At 46.1% G+C, this 20548-nt stretch overlaps 1 protein-coding gene across 1 annotated transcript in view; it reads right to left on the reverse strand.

Annotated features, from left to right (window-relative positions):
- Nucleotides 1-20548, reverse strand: part of SMOC1 (SPARC related modular calcium binding 1) — a 149734-nt gene that overhangs the window by 24582 nt on the left and 104604 nt on the right. The window contains 2 exon segments of the mRNA XM_028099670.2: nt 9023-9103; nt 11127-11183. Coding sequence (XP_027955471.2) covers nt 9023-9103; nt 11127-11183 — 138 coding nt within the window.

Genomic DNA, 20548 nt, shown 5'->3' on the forward strand with positions numbered 1-20548 from the left:
GACCACAGAGGCTGAGAAAAGAATATCTATCCCCTTGACTCATCCTGGAAAATGCTACACTCCACCCTCAGACTATCAAGCACTGGATTTTCTTAGGGGAAAAAAAAATCAGTAAAAGGTGACCCGCCTGGAAAGCGAGAGGAGCTTATTTATGTTTCGCTGTGAAAGGAATTGTCCAGCAGGCCAAGAACATTAAGGAAAACACTAGCGTTGTGTCGCCCACAACTAGCCTGAAACCCCTTCCAATACCACACGCCCACCTAGCCTCTTATCAAAAATGAATGCAATGCTGAACAATAACCCAAAATAACAAGCCGTGTGTTAAAAACAACCTTTCCTAAGTCACGACTTAAAATTCCAGAGGCAGAAGAACTCGTGGTCCCGGCCTCCGGGTTCCCTGAGTCAGCATGGGAGGGTGGCAGTCATCTACGCCGCCGACTCGGGACAGAGAATCCGCCACCAAGGGAGACTGCAGACACAAGAGGAGAGACAGGTAGGACCAGGTCTGAAGGCAGTGACTTTCCTGGTCTTGAAGGGCTGGGGATGTGGTCTCCAGGGGACGACGTGCTGCTGGAGCCCATCATCTTCAGGAGTGATTTATGGACCGTCGCGGAGCAGGCCCTTTTTGTTTACTTAGCCACACAGAGTTTTAGCACCTATGGTTTCAAGCCAACTATGTGAAGAGGTTATTTTTCTTACTTGTGGACTTTGCACTTTTTCACAGGAGGGGCCAAGTGGACCCCAGAGGACCATTTTTCCAAGCACCATGTTTGGGGCTGGCTCTGGCCTGCCACCGTGGGCCCTCCATCACACCCAGCACTGAGCTGCCATTCGGCCATCACCGATTCCTGAGTCAGAGTCATCTAGGGACTGCGAGAGCCCCCGAGAGAGGAGGGGAATGCACAGAACCATTGCTCAGGGCTCACTTCAGATCTGAGGACAGACAACAGGCCTAGGAAGGGAAAGGCCCAGAGGAGAGGCTCTGCCAGGTCAGAGAAGAAACAGCCTCACTGACAAACAGAATGGAGTCAACCCCGGAAACTGTGCTCAGGGGTGTAGCAGGTAGAGGTGGGGGTGGGGAGAACAGAAACAGAATATGCACAAATTTAAAACAGTCACCTCTTCCACTGGGATGGGTTCTCCCATCTCTTTAATCTAAAGGCCCTTTCCTCTAGCAGGTGGGTACCCAAATGAAGTGAAAATGATACCATCACCCAATCTTAACCTACAGAGGGACTTTGGACCACTGGAGGAGGTTGGTCTCTGGAGCAGATGACCCCTTCTGATGGACTAACTGGCCAAGAGATGCTCTTCACCTCTGGCCCAGAATAGGTGAGGAGGCAGCAAGGCTCAGTGCAATGGCTGTTCCCAAATGCCAGAGAGAACTCAGGGCAGTCAGAGGAAAAGGAGTGGGGGTGGCGTGGGGACACCTGGGCTTCCTTGGCAAGGCAGAAAGCAAGAGTAAGAGCCTAGCTGTCCCACTCTTGCACACTCCACCCCAGGGCCTGGCACAGGGAGGGCTCTGCGGCTGTTTCATGGAAGTCAACAACAGCTGGAGTAGAGGCCATACAGGGTGGTGGCCAAGAGCATGGGCTTTGGGGTCAGACAGATCAGTCTCCACCACATGTTAGCTCTGTGACCTTGGGCAGTCCCCTTCAGCTCCCTAAGTCCCAGGTTCCTTATCTGTAAAAGCAGGGTAATGATAGCAAACACCCCATAGGGTCTCGGGGGGCTTAAATGAAGCAGGAGAGGCATTTAACCTGGCCCCAGAGTCAGCTGATAAATGGTCTAAGGTCTTAGCCGGTCTAAGGTAGCAGTGTCCTCAGCAAATGTGGAATGAACCTGGGCTTCCTGACCCATCCCCGTGAATAACTCGTCTCCTCGGTTGGACTGCAGGGATGGATCAAGGGTGGGTCATGGGCTCAGTCTGGGCCAAGTGCAGGCGATGCAGAGGCACAATGCCTGTACGAAAACTAAAAAAATAATAATGTAACTAAGAATCAGTCTCCTTTCTATGCTCACCATGCCAGCAACTCAAAACAAGATCAGTGATAGAACATTTCCCTGCACTGCAGTGGACTGCACCACGGCCCCCTCCCTTTGGCACACCAAGGCCCAACAGCCGGCTCCTTCCTTAGACATTCCTTGCATTTCCTCCCCCTTCGCACCACGTAGAGGCCTTGGCACATAGCTGTTTTTGATGGGCCTGTGACCCTGGACGAGGCCCTTGACTAGCCGGGGCTCTTTTCTGTCATTGAAAATGAAGTGATGGTACTAGATGACGCACTCTCGAGACCCACAGCCTTACAATTAGGGAGCATCGGGCGCGCTTCCCCACGACTCAGGTACCTGATCCAAACTCCGCCTCCCATGTACCAAACCCCGCCTCCCACGTACCGAACCCCGCCTCCCACGTCCCCTCCGAACATAAGCACCAGGGAGGGGTTACGTGAGGGGCAAGGCTGTTGGTTCCAGGTTCTCCCCTGTACCTCTCAACCCCTTCAGAGTCTTGCTGTGGCTCAGAGGCCCCATCTCCAGAACAAAAGTCACCATGCCCATCCCACAACCCCGACACTGGCTGAGGGCACCTACTCACAGGGGTGTTTGCAGTCGGTTCTCTGTAAATAGGGCGTGCTTCTGGGACAAATGTCGTGGGTGAGGACGTGGAAGGGAAAATTACAAACCAACCATCCTGTGTAAATAATTTCTCTCTGTGGAACCTAAAATGGCCAGGCATGGTTCACCATTGTTGGAAGCACTGACTTCTGCCTTCCCACACAGAAGAAACTGAGGAGTGGAGGAAAACAAGATATAAATGCTACAGCAGATATTTCTTCGAGGATGGATCGTCCCAATATAGCATACAGGCACTTTTTTTTTAACTTTTCCCCCAAAGCATCACTGACTCACATCCCCTCAAATTTTAGAAAAGGCTCCATCTCTCCTGCCTCATGCCATTAAGTGAGCTCATGTGACCCTTCCACCAAAAAGAATGTGAAATGCTTCCCAGTGGTTTTGCAATGACAAGTACTAAGAAGTGGCAAGCTGTCTTCTTTCTAGTTTTGCTCAGTAACTTCATTGACCTTGATCTGACAAGCTCCATCCTTTAAGGACAAGAGCTAGCAAATAAAAATGCAGGCAAGAAGGAAGGAGGGGGCACATGCTGGGGCGGGGGTGGGAGGAGGGAATGGAAGAGAGAGTTTTTAATTTGTCAAAGTGTCATAACTTCACTCTCCATCTCCCAAAACACTGTGTGAGTGTGTTTATAAGATATATACCCTGCCTTCTCGCAAAGCCATTTTACAAATAAACACAGAATGAGGATCCTCAGACAGAGCAGAGACCATAGTTGACTTCTAGCAAATTGGAAGGAGCCAATTACAGTACCTTAGCAGGACCTTTAGTTTCAGGTTTTTAGGAGCAGAGGCCAAAAGAAAATGCTAGGGCCCATGGTTTTGCTATCAACACCAAAAAGCATACAAACTCACCTACTGAAAAACCTTCGCTGTTCAAGCAAGGCCCAGAGGCGGATCATATTCTCACCTCACCTCACGTGCCCCACCACCGCACCCTATGTCCAAAGCAGATGCGGTGGGGTGAAGAAGCAAGACAACTGGGGAAGCTAATTTTAAAACAAGGAAAAAAATGGACTGCGGGGCTGGGCTCTCTAGGGCCTCCCAATGTGTGTGTGGCTCCTCTCTGCAAAGGAAAGACTTGAGAAAGGCCTTTGTTGCTATGGAGAGAGCCATAGGGATGACCACCCTTCCCTGTCCCCAGCTCCATGCTCCTGGCCATGACTGACCAAGACACCTGCAGCAGATAGATGGGCAGGCGTCCAGAAGGCCAGTTATAGAAATAAACATCAAGCGTTTGTTTTTATACAGATATTTTGAATGCTCGCAAGCCCAGACTCGTCCTCGGCTGCTAACGTTAACGAATTACTCATTCTTCCTTCCAATCACGTCATGTGCGAGGTTCCAGGTGGCTGTGGGGTGTTTGCTTACAACAGCTACCGCTGGTTTCCCTGAGAGCTGTTTATTTTTCCAGGCCTCAGGTCATTACATCACCCCGCGGTTTCTGGGCAGGCCAAGAGTTGGTTTGGGGGCTGGGGGATCCGGCCAGGAGGTGCCGTTGCCTGAGTGACCCCACATCCCAGTCATAGCAGCTGCCCCGGCAGGAGCTTCCTTGGTGAGGAAGGAGCAGTCCAAATGCAGCCAAGGGGCCTGCAGCAGGCCGAGAGGAGCACGGCTCTGACACCGGCAGGTAGGAGCTGGGGTGCTGCGAACAGCTGACCGGCCACGCGGGTGGTGAGTTAGGCAAACGCTCCCACGTGTGCGGAGACAGGGCCGTTTTCATGGCAAAACTTACAAGAAACGCATTTCCACCTTGTACCCCTGCTGACAGCTCTGTCTTGGGGAAACAGAGTTCCCCCAAGCTGCTGCGTTCAGGTGATGCCCGCAAGGAAGCTCTGCTGGGCAAAGAGGCAAGGGAGGAAAAGCAAGTCCTTTTGGATTTCATCCCCAGGGCCAGGTTCTAGGGCCTTCTCAAAATGCCAGATCAGATCATGAAAGAAGCTAACGAGGAAAGGTGGCAGGAAAGGGAAGAAAGAGACAGGGAAGGAAGAAGAGAAGTGAAATGACCCAACCAGTGGCTCCCAAAGGTAGCCAGCCAGGCAGGGGCAGAGGGAGAGGGCCTATGTGCCTTGAGGGCATCGCTATGCTGCTCCAAGAGAAGAGTTAAGGCTCACATGACCATATTTCCTGAGAGTATTTTCCCAGACAAGAAAGCACAGAATTCTGTCATACGGAAAAAAAAGAGAGAGAGAGAGAGAGACATTTATAAATCACAGCTGTAGGAGAGTGTCTGCACATAGTAAAATTAGAAGCAGTGGGACATGGAATATGGGGCAAAGAATGAGACAAAGCCTAGTTTTCATCATTTCTTTAATCTCTTTGCGCTCTTCTATAAAATGTAGATGGTTAAAAAAGATTTTTAAACTCTAGTTATATTAAGAAATGCCTTGGTAGCCAGGCTCTGATACCAAAAACTCCGCAAGAGTTCATATTTGGTCCTAAAAGCAGAACAGAGTCTCTGGCCAACACTCATATGTGAGGAAATGCCTGCTGTCAGGTTCTAGGGTGTCGGCTGGCCAGGTACAAGAGAGCTCCTGGTGCCACAGAGACCAGAATCAGAGTCAGGAGTCCAGAGGGGCAAACCCGTCAATGCGGAGGCTGCCAAGTCCTCAAAAGGCGACCCTGACCACAGGGAACACAAGACAAAGCCTTAAAAACAAGGATCGACCCCTCCAGGAGGAGAGAGGGAGACAGGATAAGTCTGCAGGCATATGTGTCATGTTACTGCAAAGCTTTGGCTGCCCAGTGGAACCTTTCCAACATCAACAGTCCCCAGGCCAGAAAACAAACCTGGCGTCACAGGGTCTGAGTGTGAAAGAAGGATGTTTGGGGTGTAGAAGGAATCGGGATGGCCTTCTTGCCTCAGAGAGAGTGGGAAGAACTCTCACCTAGACCGGCTTCTGAGTCCCACTTCGCCCTCCCCATGGGTGGGGGGCTGCAGCTCACCTAACCCAGAATCTTCTGGCAAACTCTAATGGGAAACTGCCTCGGGGGCTTGACCCAGAGGCTCCAATCCATACCAGAGCCAGCTGCCCAGACATTAGTTATCACTAAAGTGTTATCTGACTTTTCATCAAACCAAATGAGATAACATGAAGAGTACTTGGCACAAGATATAAAGATATACCATCAAGAGTAGCCATTATTTTTTAAATCATTCATGATGTACCTACTCTGCATTAAGCATTTCATATATATTGTTGAATCCTCAGAAAAACCCTGCAAGGCACTAAGAACTTTGTTTCACAGATAATGAACTTTCTCGAGGTCACTTAGCCTCTCACGGGAAGCTAGCACTGGAAGCCAGGTCTATTGGTTTGTCTGATACCAAAGCCCATGCTTATGCCATTACGAGGTTTACCCCTTCTATACACAAATGATTCCCTACCCCTGCCCACAAAAGCCAGACCTCAGGAAGCTTCCCTGGCATCCCATTTGTGAGAGCACAAACCAGAACAGAATGTTGAAGCTTGGCAAAGGTTCACGTGAGACGGGGCAGGGCCACGTGAGCTGCCCAGAGTTCCTGAGCTGATGATGCGGGCTTCCCTGGGCATGTTGGGAAACATCTCAGGAGTCACGGCCCCTATTTCTGCCTGGTCTATGAGAGAGGCCAGACACCAGGAGAAAGACACCCCCATGCACACATTCCCATCCAAAAGCTTCTATTTCAGTCCCATAGGCCAAGGGCCCGCAAACTGCTTTCTGTAAGGGGTCAGATAGTAAACATTTAGGTTTTGCAGGCTGGACAGTCTCTGTCACAACTATTCAACTCTACTATTGCAGCTCCAAAACAGCCATAGACGATAGGTAAATAAATGGGTAAGGCTGTGTTCCAATAAAACTTTATTTGCATGAACAGGCAGATGGTCATTTGCCAATCCCTGCCTAAATGCCTTTGTGACACCATGTCCCATACACATAATTCCATCAAAAGGGTCCACAGGTACTCAGTCAGTATTACCACTCGATCATGATGGAGAAAGTCCTCAGTTTACATGAAAATGTCTAAGGTATCGATCTCTGATAATTATTGCTGGTCTCAGTTTCTCCCAGCTTTAGGTCTCCCTGAACTATCCTGTTCTATACACTAACCTTCCAGACATAACTGGGGCCAACCAGGAAGAAATGAAGGTGGCTGGGTCACACCAACAAAAAGAAGGCGGTTGTACCTGCCTGGATACCATTTCTCAATAAGACCCAATACTCATCCAGTTGGCGACAATACAGGGCAAGTAGGAATGGAAAGCCAAAGAACTTGTGGAAGCAAACATCAAATAGCTTCACATCACCACTTTACTTCACTCTGAGAAAATAGCCCAAGAAGACAAGAAAAGATAAATCATTTTCCCCAGCCCCACCCCTTACTAGCTGGGACCCAGGATAAGTTACTTCCTCTCTCTCAGCCTCCATCTCTACATCTGTCAGATGGAGGTGATAACATTACTTATCTCATCGGGTTGTGGTGAAGCTCCAGTGAGATAACACATGTCAAGTTGTGCAGGACCCCATGGGATGATTCCGATTTTGATGATGATGATAATGATGATGGTCTTTTCTCCTCTGTCCTCCCCCAGAGCAATCAAACAAAGTGAGCTAGATTCTATAATAGATATATTAGAAAGGCAACAAAGCCCTTGCCCTCACAGAGTTTAGAGCCTCAATAGGGAAATTAACCACTGGTAGATGAAAAAGAAGCAATTTCTGGAAGCAACTGCTAAATGTCAAGTGAGTGTTCCAGGCAAATGGTACTGTAGAATTTCAGAGGGCTAACCCTCATATCTGCCACCTGGTCACAGAGAATAAAGCCTCACCCTGGGGCTTTGCAGACCTGGTGCAGGGAATGGGGGGACCGCTGGCAGATGTCACTTCCAGGTACCCCAGGCACCAAAACCATGTCTCTTTGACTTATCATATTTGCCTAACAGCAAGAGGGGAGGTGGAAGAAGGTTCCACAAAGAAGCTTTTGCTCACAATGACAATCACAAATTCTTTCCTGATTAAAGAATGTTCACTGTAAGCGGTATCATTAACATTGCCATCTTTCCTACCACAATGATTATAACAATAAATAATGTCCTTTCAGCTTATCTTGCACTTACTATTTATCACTTAGCCTGGCACTGCCTAAGTACCAGATAGACAGTATCTCAGTTAACCTTTACTCACAGCACTTCGAGGCGAAGATCATGATCCCAGATGAGAATTGAGGCTCTGGGGGGGGGATTATTTCACTTGCCTGGGTCACTTGCTAAGTGTTGGAGCCAGAAAGTGAACGCAGGTTTTGCTGATTCCAACGCCTGTGCTTTAAACATGGCACTGTTCTGTCAAAGACTGGCCCACAGGACTCACATAGTCTTCTTCGCACCCCATCATCCCATACCTCCAGCTCTTATCAAACAGAGAACCAGACACATGCAGAGGTACTGACCAGCCCATGTCACAGAGAAAATCAACCAATGCTGCATGGATTCACCTCAACGGGTAACTCACTTCATACAATCAAGTTCCCCTGCTACCACTTTTAGGATAGAGCTGGCATACGGATAAACCTACGGGGGGCCAGTGACAGCCCACTCATTAATTAATGGTCTTGTAAAACTCTGCCCATCAGTTCAAAGGGATGGATCTTTTGTTTACAGACCTTGATATCCATAAGGAAAAAATGATATGGCTGAAATGAAATTCACCAACTTTATGCAGGTATAAATTATGCAGAGGGTATACTTTTCTCATACTAAAGTCTTAAGCTGAAAGAAGGATAATTTCCCCACGATAGAGATACAGATTGGGTTTGTTAATACATTTTTCTCTTGGTGGACATCTGGTCTTTACTGATGGTAAATGAACTTTATTGACTTTGGTCTTCATTGATGATAAATGAACTCTATGAATGAGTCCTACAAATCTGATCATCCTCCAAAAATTATCACCTTTCTATAAGGGGTTCAGCCAATACCAAAACCTGAGCACTTACAAGACCCTCAAAAGATCAGACCAAAAAGACATGACTGTAAGCAGCTATTTGGAGCCTTAAAAAACACACAGAACCAAGTCTCTTATGGCTTGAAGTCCAACTTTTCCATGCCAGGTCATTTTTTTCAAATTCTTCTGCAGGGCATATAGAGAGTCAATTAAAATAGTAAAACATATAGTCAAAAGATTTTTTTGCTAAAAGGATCAGCTCATGAAAGATGATCCCTGAGCTACTGGTTGAAGAAAATTAAAGTTGAAAGGGATTCACTCCTCTGATCTCGCTTTACAGCTGTAGAACTTGAAAACAAGACAGGTTAAATGACTTGCCCAAGCCCATACAACAAATAGTCACGGACCAACCATGGGGCAACCACAGGCAAATCAGGCACGTATACAATCCTAGGCAGATTATTTACCTGAATTCCTTACATTGGTGTTGTTCAGTTTGGAGTCCTTGATTACCAAGTGCTTAATCCATAGAGTAGGGGCTGTAATTTCTGGGGAAAAAAAAAAAAAAAAAAGAAGAGAGAAAATAAAATCTGGGCAAAGGGAGTGGTTAACTTGGAGGGCAGCCCCCAGACTTCAGGAGCTTTTTCTAAAGTCTGAGGCATCAAGGCTTTGAGCTTTCTCCCTCATTTCACATCCACTTTGTCTCAGTGCCCTCTCCCTTCTCACTACGGAAGCTCCTCTCCCCGCTAGCTCATAGGAGCCAACCAGGGCCTCCCCTGCTCAGAGGCAGAGTGGTCTAAGTCCAGAGGCACTGAGCCGCTCCATCCAGGAATCAAAATATTATCCCAGGAGGTGAGGAGCATGGGCCAAGCCAAGTCTCTCTCAGCTGCTTCCCTGGAAGAAGATTTAAAGGGGATAAATCAACAAATGAATGCCAAACAAACCACAGAGACCATTTTGAAGGAAATGGCTGAGCCACAACAGATTTCAGCTTGCTGAGACTCTGTTCCACATGGGAAGGAAAGTGATGAGTCCAATGTGTGCGTCAATATCCTTCCTAATGGTTTCTCATGAACAGAGGCTGAATCCCTCCATCCAGACTGCTTGGGGTGGGGGTATAGCTCAGTGGTAGAGCATTTGACTGCAGAGAGCTTGGGGGGCCTCTAGGCCATTCAGGGCTTGGGTCACACAGTGGACAAGTGGTATGAGAATTGGGAGGACCCCGAACACACTGAAGAGTGATGAGTTCTTTAGTGAAATTGTTGGGGCGATCTCCCAAGGTGACACGGTCTCCATTTCCCATCTGATCCCTCAAGATCCAGACTTGCCAAAAATCCAAGAGATTTGTGGATCACAGAAACATCTGAATTTCTAGGCATGAACACACATATATATGTTCCACTAAATGACCAGTTGTGAAGGATAGCTCACATTTCAATCCTTCTACCTAGAGCTGAGCCTCTGCTAGGGACATCTGTAGCCACAGTATCAACCAGTGGCATAATTTCTTTTCATTCCTGTCTCCCTGTCCAGTCTCGTGATCCAGGTCTGGATACACTCAACTGAAAGCTGCTCAAAGCTTGCTGTATATTGCACTGAGAGCCGAACCTCATTGTCAGACTTTCTAGAAACTGCACTCTGCCAAGCTTCATACTCCTCCTCATGGGAACCTGGAGTATATGGCAAAGCACACTGAAGAATGTAGGTCATGAGCAGCTCAAACTCAAATAGAGGCCAGCCTTCTGTACCCAACGCTCTTCTTGTCTACTCCTCATACCTTCAGGGACATTCAGCCTCTATCTTACTACCAGCTACACTACTTCTCTTGCCCTAGAATTCTCTCTCAAATGCTCTCAAGATCCAGCTTAGCCAAACCAGGTCCACTAACCAATCTCTTTCCTCCTACTTTCCTACCATACCTCATCCCCACCATACTCTCGCCTCTGCCCATTCCAGTCCCCCCACTGCAATGCCCTGATTCTTCCCTTCCCCTTTCAAGATCCAGCCCAGGTCCCATCTCTTCACATAGTCTTTCTCCAGACCACTGTGATCTCTTTCTTCCAAAAATGTCCACTACGATAAAAACTGAGACCATATAATTTAACACATAAAATTCTCCAGTAGTTGCCATTGTCTTGAGAGCAAAGGCTTCGTCTCAACTATTCCTTCTTTGTCCCCCAGAGGCCTAGCACAATGCTAGGCACAGTAAAGGAACTTGTAAGTGTTGGTTCATCTACTGAAGGGACAGTGCTGGCCTGTCTTTCTCAGCCATGGCTCCTTGGTCTTGGCAGCTCGAAGGGTCCATCCAGGCTGTGTTATTGTTGGACATCGGTGACCAGGCAGGAAGCCTGGCTAGAACAGAGGGCCTTTCCAGAAGTAGAGAGTGTACCAGTTCCTGGGAGGATTTGCATTTTTTTAAAGGTTAAAACAACCCAGCCTAAACTGGGAAAAATTGAAATTAAAAAAGAAAAAAACTAATAATAAAGCTTATACAAACACCCAAAGGAAAGACGTTCCTCAAACATAAAAATGGGTGGGAGCATGTGAGTCGGAAGTAATACAAGAGCTTACCATCTCCATCGAACACGGGCTGAGTCTCCATCGTGGGTGTCGGCTTCGACCCGTCATCTGAATTGAGAGTTAAAAAGAATCGAAAAGAGACTACCATTATTGAGGTAAATACTATCTACTCTCCAGCACTGTTGAATGGTTGGGGTTTGCACATGGCCCGGCCAAGTCCCAGTGAAGAGGCCAAAGAGAAAGGAAAGAAAGAAAGAAAAAGAAAGAAAGAAAGAAAGAAAGAAAGAAAGAAAGAAAGAAAGAAAGAAAGAAAGAAAGAAAGAAAGAAAGAAAGAAAGAAAAAGAACAGGAAGAAAAAAAGAACCCCAGAGAGACACCAACAGTAAGACAAACTCAGGTGTATGTTCACCATCCCAGGGGAGGGACAAAAGGGAACTCAACTGTCATGACTTTGGAGGACCCTTCCCCATCAATCCTCGTGTATGGGCATGATGACTCTGTCAGCCCTGGTAGCCCCCACAGGAAAGCTGGGGTGGGGGGTTGTGCATCTTCCCCAGCAGGCCTGAGTTTTTGGCCAGGCATGTTAGGATAAGGTTGGCATACTTTGTGGCATCAAATTCTGGTGTCCCCAGTTCCTTCCTGCCCTTCTGTGAAAGGTTCCAGCCTAGTACCTAGTGGCCCTCATTGAAGAGCTTCAGGAAAACAAGAGACTGTGGTGTATTCCCTCCCGAACACCTAGCTATTTCTCTATCCTCACCTAAAAAGGAAGAAAAGGAAGGAAGGACCATCCTCTCTCCAGTATGCTGAACTGAAGAGAATCAGGAATCCTTAGCACACTTCTAACTGTGAAACATTGTGCCCTCCCATTCCCAGTGAGAGGTGGGGGCAAACAAAATAGAAGGGGATGTGAGAAACTGAACCCTGGATCGGCTTTGAAATTTCTACCATAGATGATGGGAGCATGAAGTTCCTAGTAACAAAGTGCTAATGCATATCGTTCCAACAGAGTCAGCAGCTCTCTGCAGAGCAAGAACCTCTGCAGGGCAGGAGTGAGTGTAGACTTTACCACCTTTCAGGACTCTGGGTTACTTTCATCAAGATCCCCCAAAACCTTAGTGCAGGGCAGTTCCTCTCAACTTTTTTCATTACTGTCCACCTAAAGAGCATTTTTAGATTTTTTTTTCCTAATCGCCTTCCTAATGAAATATTAATAACACAGATACACTGTGTATCTGTTGATGTACCATATGTATATCTGTGCCTTATATGTAAAAAGAGCAAGAGTGCTTTTGTCCCCCCTCCCCAATCAATTTCGCCTTCTTGGTATCTCTGCCTTCATCGAGAATACAGTTTAGAGATTTATCTGCGTTCTCCCTGGGAGGGGCTGGGGGAAGAAGAGCCCCTCGTTCTCGGGCAGTGGGATGATTACACCAACCCCCAGAGATCTTGTACAAAGAACACTATATTCTCCAAGCATTAACTATTTTTTTGGTCATTTTATTCCATCATTTATTTTATATTTATTTATTTATATTTGTTTTGCCAATGGTTATTTTTAAGTTTTTGGTTATTATAATTGGCATTTATTTATTTTAATGGAAGAATAATTAACATACAATATTATATGAGTTTCAGGTGTACAAAATGGTGAGTTGATGTTCATACACGTTACAGAATGGTCACCACAGTTCATTTAGTTACCACCTCTCATCACACCAGTATTGACTATATTCCCTATGCTGTACATTACATCCCCGTGTCTTATTTATAACTGGAAGGTTGTACCTCTTAATCCCCTCCACCGAGTTCATTAACTATGGAGAATGCAAGCTCTCAGACAGTCTCAGTGACGCCAGTCACATCACCCATAATAACAACCCTCCGCCATTTGGAGCTCCCAAAACCTTTGGCCGACTTCCCTGCATCTTATCAGGGAGGGAGGAAAAACACAGAGTTCTGATCCCTTTCTTGCACCAACACCCCACCCTTGGGATGTTTCGACTGGAGAGCTGGAGAGACCCTAATCATGGCTGGAGGCTGAGGCCAGCGGCCCGACCGTTGCATGACACATGACCCTGCTATCATGCTCCTGTGCTGACACCAAGACGCAATTCCCACCGGGGCCGAGGCAATCCTGCACCATCTGACAATCATCCCAAGGAATGGGATACAGCAGGGGGAGAGGAGTTAACTTGCTGGCTATCTTATTTGCCGCAAACTGGAGTCCAGAACAGGCATCTTTTGATGCAAAGCCGTGTAAGTTTGATCTGGAAGTCATTGAGGGAGAATAAACACAGAGCAGAACCACACAATGTCATTTTTTTTAATAGCATCACTTCCCCTGACTCTATTAACACCTCTTTCCATTGAATTCAATGAGCCACTGAATGAAGTCTTTTGGCAGCTGCAGTGCACATTTGGTTGCTCCTGCCGGATGCAGAGTTCACAGTCTAAATAGCCCAGCACGGTGTGCTCAGCCCCTCCACACGGGGTGGCCTCACTTTAGGGGCCTTAAGGGTCACAAAGGGAAAGTGAGAAATCAAACATTCCCAGAGGGACAATGGCGAGAACCCAAGTGAAAAATGGCTCCTACAAGATTTTAATATTCAACTACAATCCTCCCATATTCCAAGAGCCGTAGCTCTCTCTGGAGCAGGATAACAGAAAACATTCTGCTTCTTTCTCCCATCAACCAGATGAGAGTCTGGGACTGCCCATCTGGTGTAGCAATCAGCAAGGGTCTGTTGCTCAAGGAGAGGAAGAAGTGTTTCCAGTCTCCCGGGAAAGTTTGGCACTTCTGCAGGCCAAGGACCTCCACGGTCGCCCAGATGCAGGCCCAGAGCCCACATTGCATGAAGGCACGTGCAGGGAGTGAATCTTCCTGCAGGGCAGGGTCACCAAGGGTGAGGAGATACATCTGTGCCGCCGCAATGCAGGCCCTAGATGGAAATCTTTATGAAGTGAGAAAAGACAAAGTGCCCGCTGCCAGGAGAACCACCTGTGTGATTCAGCTGCCCAAAGGATGAGAAGTCAAGCCAAAGCCAACAGGACCCTCTGACCATCATCTCTGGGCACCTGGGCACCTGGCTCCCAACCTGGCAAACAAGCGCACCCTTCTACCAAACACAGGTCCAAGGCCTGGGTCCAAGGTCCACATCAGTTCTGCTTCCCGGCAAACCTTGGGACAATACCAGGCCCCACACTGAGTCCTGGGGAGAGAGAAAAGCTTCCACTCAGTCTCCCAGTCTCCAGTGGGGTCACACTCCAGATCCTGGCTGTACATCCAATAAACTGGGTAACCTGAACCCCTCACTTTTCTTCTCTGGGCAGTGATATCTTCTAAAAATGAAGGATGCCTGCCTCCCCAGTCTCGGGACAATGTGCAGGAGTAAAGACTTTAAAGGCTCAGGAGCAAGGACTTTAAAAGTATAAATACCATAAGTATAAACCATCTTATCCAACTGCCTACTTTTAAAAAATTGGATTTACAAAATTAAAATCCTATCAAAGTTTTTAAATTAAAAAAATAAACCTTTCAATTCAGTAAGAAGATGAACAACCTAATTTTAAAATGAACAAAATATTTTAATAGACATTTCATCAAAGAAGATGCATGGACAGCTAAGGGATACATGAAAAGATGCTCAACATGATTAGTTGTTAAGAAAATGCAGATTAAAACCACAATGAGGTACCACTATGTACCTACTAGCATAGCTAAAATTTTAAAAATAGGAAATAGCAAATGTGGGCAAGGGTGTGGAGAAACTAAAACCCTCATTCATTGCTGTGGGAATGTAAAATGGAGTAGCCATGTTGGATAACAGTTTGGCAATTTCTTTGAAATGTTAAACATAAATTTACCATTCGACCCAAATATTCCGCTCTTGGTAATCCATCCAAGAAAAAGAAAAACAGGTCCACCCAGAGACATGTATGCAAATATCCATAGCAGCATTACTTATGATAGCCCCAAACTGGAAGCAATCCAAATGTTTGTCAACTGGTGAACAGACAAACAAATGGTGATATACCCATATAATGGAATATTACTCAACAATGAAAAAGAATGAATTCCAAATACATGACAATATAGAGAAACTTCAAAAACATTAGACTAAATGAAAGAAGCCATGTACTAATGCTACATATTGTAGGATTCCACTTAGGTGAAATGCCCAGTAAAGATAAGTCTATAGAGTCCAGATCTGTAGTTGCCCGGGGCTGGAGGAGGCAGTGGGGTGTAACTATAAATGGGTACAGGTTTCTTTTTGGAATGATGGAAATGTTCCCTGGTAATGGCCACATGATGCTCTAAATGTGCTAAATTCATTGAAGTGTACATTTATGATGGGTAAATTTTATGGTATGTAATTATGCTTCAATAAAGCTGTTAACACAAACGGGAGGTAGTGCCAATGTTGTCTCAGATCCAACCTCAGGAAGCACAGCTGAATTATTTCAGTGATTCTTAATTGGCAGAGAGACTCTCCCATATATTTTAAAGAAAAATGTATCTGAATCTCAGTTGACATATATGTGCATGATCATGTGATACCTGGTGCTCATCGTTGGTGGTTCTTTTGGACCTCAGATAGTAGGACTATAGTTCTCTTTAACACCACAACACTCTTCCAGAACAAGGAGAGGTGGATAAAACACTGAAAAAAGCCAATTCGAAGATTATCATTTTTCTTACAGGGAGAAAAATGTAAATTTGGAAACACTAAAGAAAAAAATAAAATAAAAAAGTAAAATAAAAAATCAAAACAATCAAATAAAAAGCAAGGCAAGCTTACATTCATGAATGAATGAATGAGGAAAACCCGACAGAATTTCTCAAGGATGGTGTCAAGATCAACAATCATGAGGCCACATTTTGCAACACTCGGTTTCTGGCAGGTGGCTTTCCTCATCTAGTCTCACCACTGGCCAGCACAGAGGAAGTCACCAGGCAGATAAAAAGAGATGGAGTCTCAGAGCAAGAAAGTGATTTGCTCCAGGCCCAGAGGCAGTGAGCAGCTCCGGAAACTGCCCAGGCCCAGAGCCCTGGCCTTCCAATTTCTCCAACCCCCAACCATGCCTCGTCCTTAAGGTGCAGCCCCAGAAAGCTGCAGCCCCCACGCGGGCTCTGCAAGGCTGTCCAGACAGTGGGTTTGTGTGACAGCACAATTCCTTGCCCTTCAAGAAGGCCTGACCCACGCACAGACAGCTGGAAGTCACTTCGACCCCTGATGACACCGTTCAAAGCCTCCTCTGTTTGCCTTTTTGATTCCTGATTGACATTCGCTGGCAAGTGAAGATAAATGTAGGCTGAGGACAATGTTGATCCGCTCTGACTATTCTCAGCGAAAGACTTTTCAGAATAACAAACAAAACAAAACAAAAACTCAAAAACATTGGTGTGCTTAAGGGACTGAATAGAGCCCAAGAGGTCCAGGGAAGCAGGGCCGGGGCTTTCAAGGGGCTGGCAAGTCCATTGAGGAGTTAATTGTTTGGGTGTACAATGAGTTTATTCTGACCACATACAAAGAGCTTTCTCTTCCAGGTCCTTCAAAAGCAAATGTGTCAAAGGGGCCAGAGGAGGAATCTGTATTAATGGCATCTCTTGGGGTCTCTGAGACCGAGGAGCCTTGGAGAATGAGGAAAAAAGAAATCACCCCCCACCTCCCGAGATTCGGAAGGTCTCTCCACGATCCCAAGTCCCCTTCGATTCTTGAGCTCTGCCCAAACCATGTCCATCACCGGCCACCCTCCCTCTTGAATTCTTTGAGGCTGCCATTGGTCATCTTTTACAAAGACAGGGAGATAAACTTCAGCCTGGCAGAAGTACTGGAAGGTTGTTGCTTTTGATGGGACATTTATGCCAGAGCCACCAGCCCCCTCAGCGTGTGACTCAGGGACCCAGGGTGGAAGTCGACATGATGTATTCTGGGCATCACAGGGAGACAACGGGGCCTGTTAGCAAAAGTCCCTTAAGACCCTAGCCCTACTCATACCAGGAGGAGGATGGAATTTTAGTCAACATTTCCTGAGATGCATGTCCCAAGAACAATGAGGCTCAGAAATGTACTATGAGCTGTCCTAATCCTGACCTTTGACAACAGGGGTTATCTGGGCACCTCAGGTCCTTTCCAGAGCAAGATATCAAGGTTTTACATTCCGTCTACCCACCTGCATGCTCCCTCCCAAAAGAAGTAAAAACAAGCTCAAAGCCATCTTTTTGCAACAATTCCCTACATCCTCAAGCTCCACATTCCCCCAAATCAGAGTAAAAACATGATGCTGGTGAAAAAAATAGACCAGACATGGAAGAAGAGGAGAAAGAGGAGGAGGGAAAGGAGGGGAGAGAAGGGGGGAGGAGGGGAGAGGAGGAACCACCAGCAGCAGAGTCAGTTCTGAGCTGGGGTCAAAGAGAACTGGGCTAGGTTTTTTTAACTCTTTAGTTTAAAATAATGACAGATTCCCAGGAAGTTGCAAAAATAATACAGGGAAGTTCCATGTATGCTTCACCCAGTTTTCCCCAGTGGTAACAACCCACAGTGAACATAAATATATAGGTAACGTATAATTATGTAGGTAACCTCATTATTGTACAATATCAGAGTCAGGACATTGATAGTGGTGTCATCCATAGACCTTATTCACATTCCATCAGTTTTACATGTACTCATTTGTGTATGTGTGTTGGGGGGGGTAGTTCTATGCATTTTTATCCATGCGCAGATTGTGTAACCACCAGCACAATTAAAATACGGAACTATTCCATCACCGCAAAGATCTCCCTCTACAGCCCCTTTATCATCACACTTGCCCTCCTCCACCCCATCTCTCACCCCGGGCAACCACGAATCCTTTCTCCATCTTTATAATCTCGTCTTTTCTAGAATGTTACATAAATGGAATCAGGCAGTAAATGACCTTTTGAAACCAGCTTCTCTCACTCTACATAATGCCCTTGAGAGCCATCCAAGTCGTGGTTTGCACACACCGACATTTTGTACCCTCACTGCTGAGTCGTATTCCATGGGGCGGAGGCACAGCTATGTTTCAACCACTGAAAGACATCTGAGTTGTTTTCCTCTTCAGTTACCCCAGGCTGCCATGATCATCCATGTACGGGTTCTTGGGTACACACAAGTTTTCATTTCTCTGGGATAAATGCTTCAGTGGTGCCCTTGCTAGTTTATATGATAAGTGTATGTTTCGTTGTTTACTCTTTAAAGAAACTTCCAAAGTATTTTCCAGAGTGTGTATCACTTTACATTTTTACCAACAATGTATGAAAGATGCACTTTCTCCACAGCCTTACCAGCATTTGATATTGTCACTATTTTTTTTTTTATTTTAGCTCTTCTAACAGGTGTGTAGTGATATCCTATCATGATCTTAATTGGCATTTCTTCACGGCTAATGACGTTGAACATCTTTTTTGTGTGTTTATTTGCCTTCTGCATATGAGCTCTGGGAAAATGTCTATTCATGTATTTTTCCCATTTTTTAAGTGGAATTGCTTTTCAACTGGCTGAGTTTCTGAGAGCTCTCTACATGTTCTAGATAGAAGTCCTACATCAGATATATGGTTTGTTTTAAGTATTTCCTCCCAGTCTGCACTTTTTTGGTTCTCTTAACAAGATCTTTCAGAGCAAGTTCTTAATTTCAATTGGGTCCAATTTCTCAACTTTTCAATTTTTTGGATCATGTGTTTGTTGTTCTAAGACATAAAAGCCCTAGGTTCATCTAGCTATAGTTTCTGAGAATCTCCTCCTATGTTTTCTTCCAGAAGTTTTAATAGTTTTACATTTAAGCCCAAGATCCATTTTAAATTCATTTTTGTATAAGATGTGAGGTTTGGGTTGAGGCTTTGGGGCTTCTTGTTTGTGTTTTTGCCTATGGATGTCCAATCGCTACAGGGTCATCCTCCTCTGAACTGCTCTATGCCTCTGTTCCATCAGTTTGCCAGCCTTGTGCAGGCCTTTCTCTGGGTTCTTTACTCTGCTCCACTGATCTGTGTGTTCATCCCTTGGCCAACACCGCACTGTCCTGATTACTAGAGCACTGTAAGTCTTAATCAGAGTATTATGATTTCAGCTTTGTGACATTCTGGAAAAGGCAAAATTATGGAGGGAGTAAAAAGATCAGGGGTTGCCAGGGGTGGAGAGCACGGAGGATTTTCAGGGCAGCGAAAATACTCTGCATGATACTGTAATGGTGGACACGTGCCATTATACATCTGTCTATTCCCACAGAAAGTACAACACCAAGAGTGAGCCCTAACATAAACTATGGACCTTGGGAGATAATAACGTGTCAGTGAAGACTCACTAATTGTAACAAATGTGCCACTCTGGTGTAGATGTTGATAGTGGGGAAGCTCTGCCTGTGAGGGGGCAGGGGCTGTATGGGAATCTGTGTACTTTCCTCTTAATTCTGCTGTGAACCTAAAACTGCTCTTAAAAAAAAAAAGAAGTCGTTTTTAAAAAAGGAAATGAAACAAACATTTTTAAAAGGGGAGAGATCACTGCATTTGTTCAGAAGAACACAGGGAAGCATGAATTCAAAATTCATCAAGATTCATGGGGGAGTAAAGCATTAAAGATCTCTATGTTTTAAAAAAATCAGAGTGATACCTCCCACTTAATTTTTCATTTTAAAATGTTTTAGCTATTCTAGCTCCATGGCCTTTCCATGTAAACTTTCAAATAAGCAGCTCCTGGATCTCAGTTTTCTTTCCGCAGGCACAGAATTGGTGATACAACAGGGCCCGAGAGTGGTAATTCGTTGGCTGCTCCCCCAGGGGCTGTGTGGCACTCAGAGCTGAAGATAGTGGCTCAGATGTGGCCCGGTGGCCTTTGTGCCCACACACAGACATCCCTGCTTCCACCTGGGTTCCAGGGACACGCCTGGAACTGAACTCACTCAGTCAAGGACCAGTGGGCCAATGAACATATTCTCAATGGCCTGTCAATCTCTGAATCCTCACCTGGACGTGCGGGGCCCCACAAAAGTACCAGGCAGAAGGATCAAGAACTTGAATGGGAAGTCATCAGAGAGGGAGACAAACCATGAGAGACTCTTAACTACAGGAAACAAACTGAGAGGTACAGAAGGGGGGGGGGATGGGGTAGCCGGGTGATGGGCATTAAGAGGGGCAGGTGATATGATGAGCACTGGGGGTGTTATAGGCAACTCATGAATTATTGAACTCTACATCGAAAACTAATGATGTGCTATATGTTGGCAAACTGAATTTAAAGAAAAAATAGAACTTGCTAGTGGGCCATGCTCATCCCAGGCACCTTCTCCAAGGGTCTTTCCTTAGAGGCTCTGGCCATGGGAACTACCAACCAGGGCTGTGTGGTGGGGCCACCTGCTTTGCCTCCCTGCAGAGGTGATAGCTTCCCAGCCTCTAGAAGTCTGTGCTCCCCAGGGAGGCTTTACCTTCACCTGAAGATAACCTCTATAAGAAGAGG

Source organism: Eumetopias jubatus, unplaced genomic scaffold (assembly GCF_037043125.1).
Source record: "Eumetopias jubatus isolate StellerSeaLion01/CBP00866 unplaced genomic scaffold, mEumJub1_p1.0 scaffold_7, whole genome shotgun sequence".
NCBI lineage: Eukaryota > Metazoa > Chordata > Mammalia > Carnivora > Otariidae > Eumetopias > Eumetopias jubatus.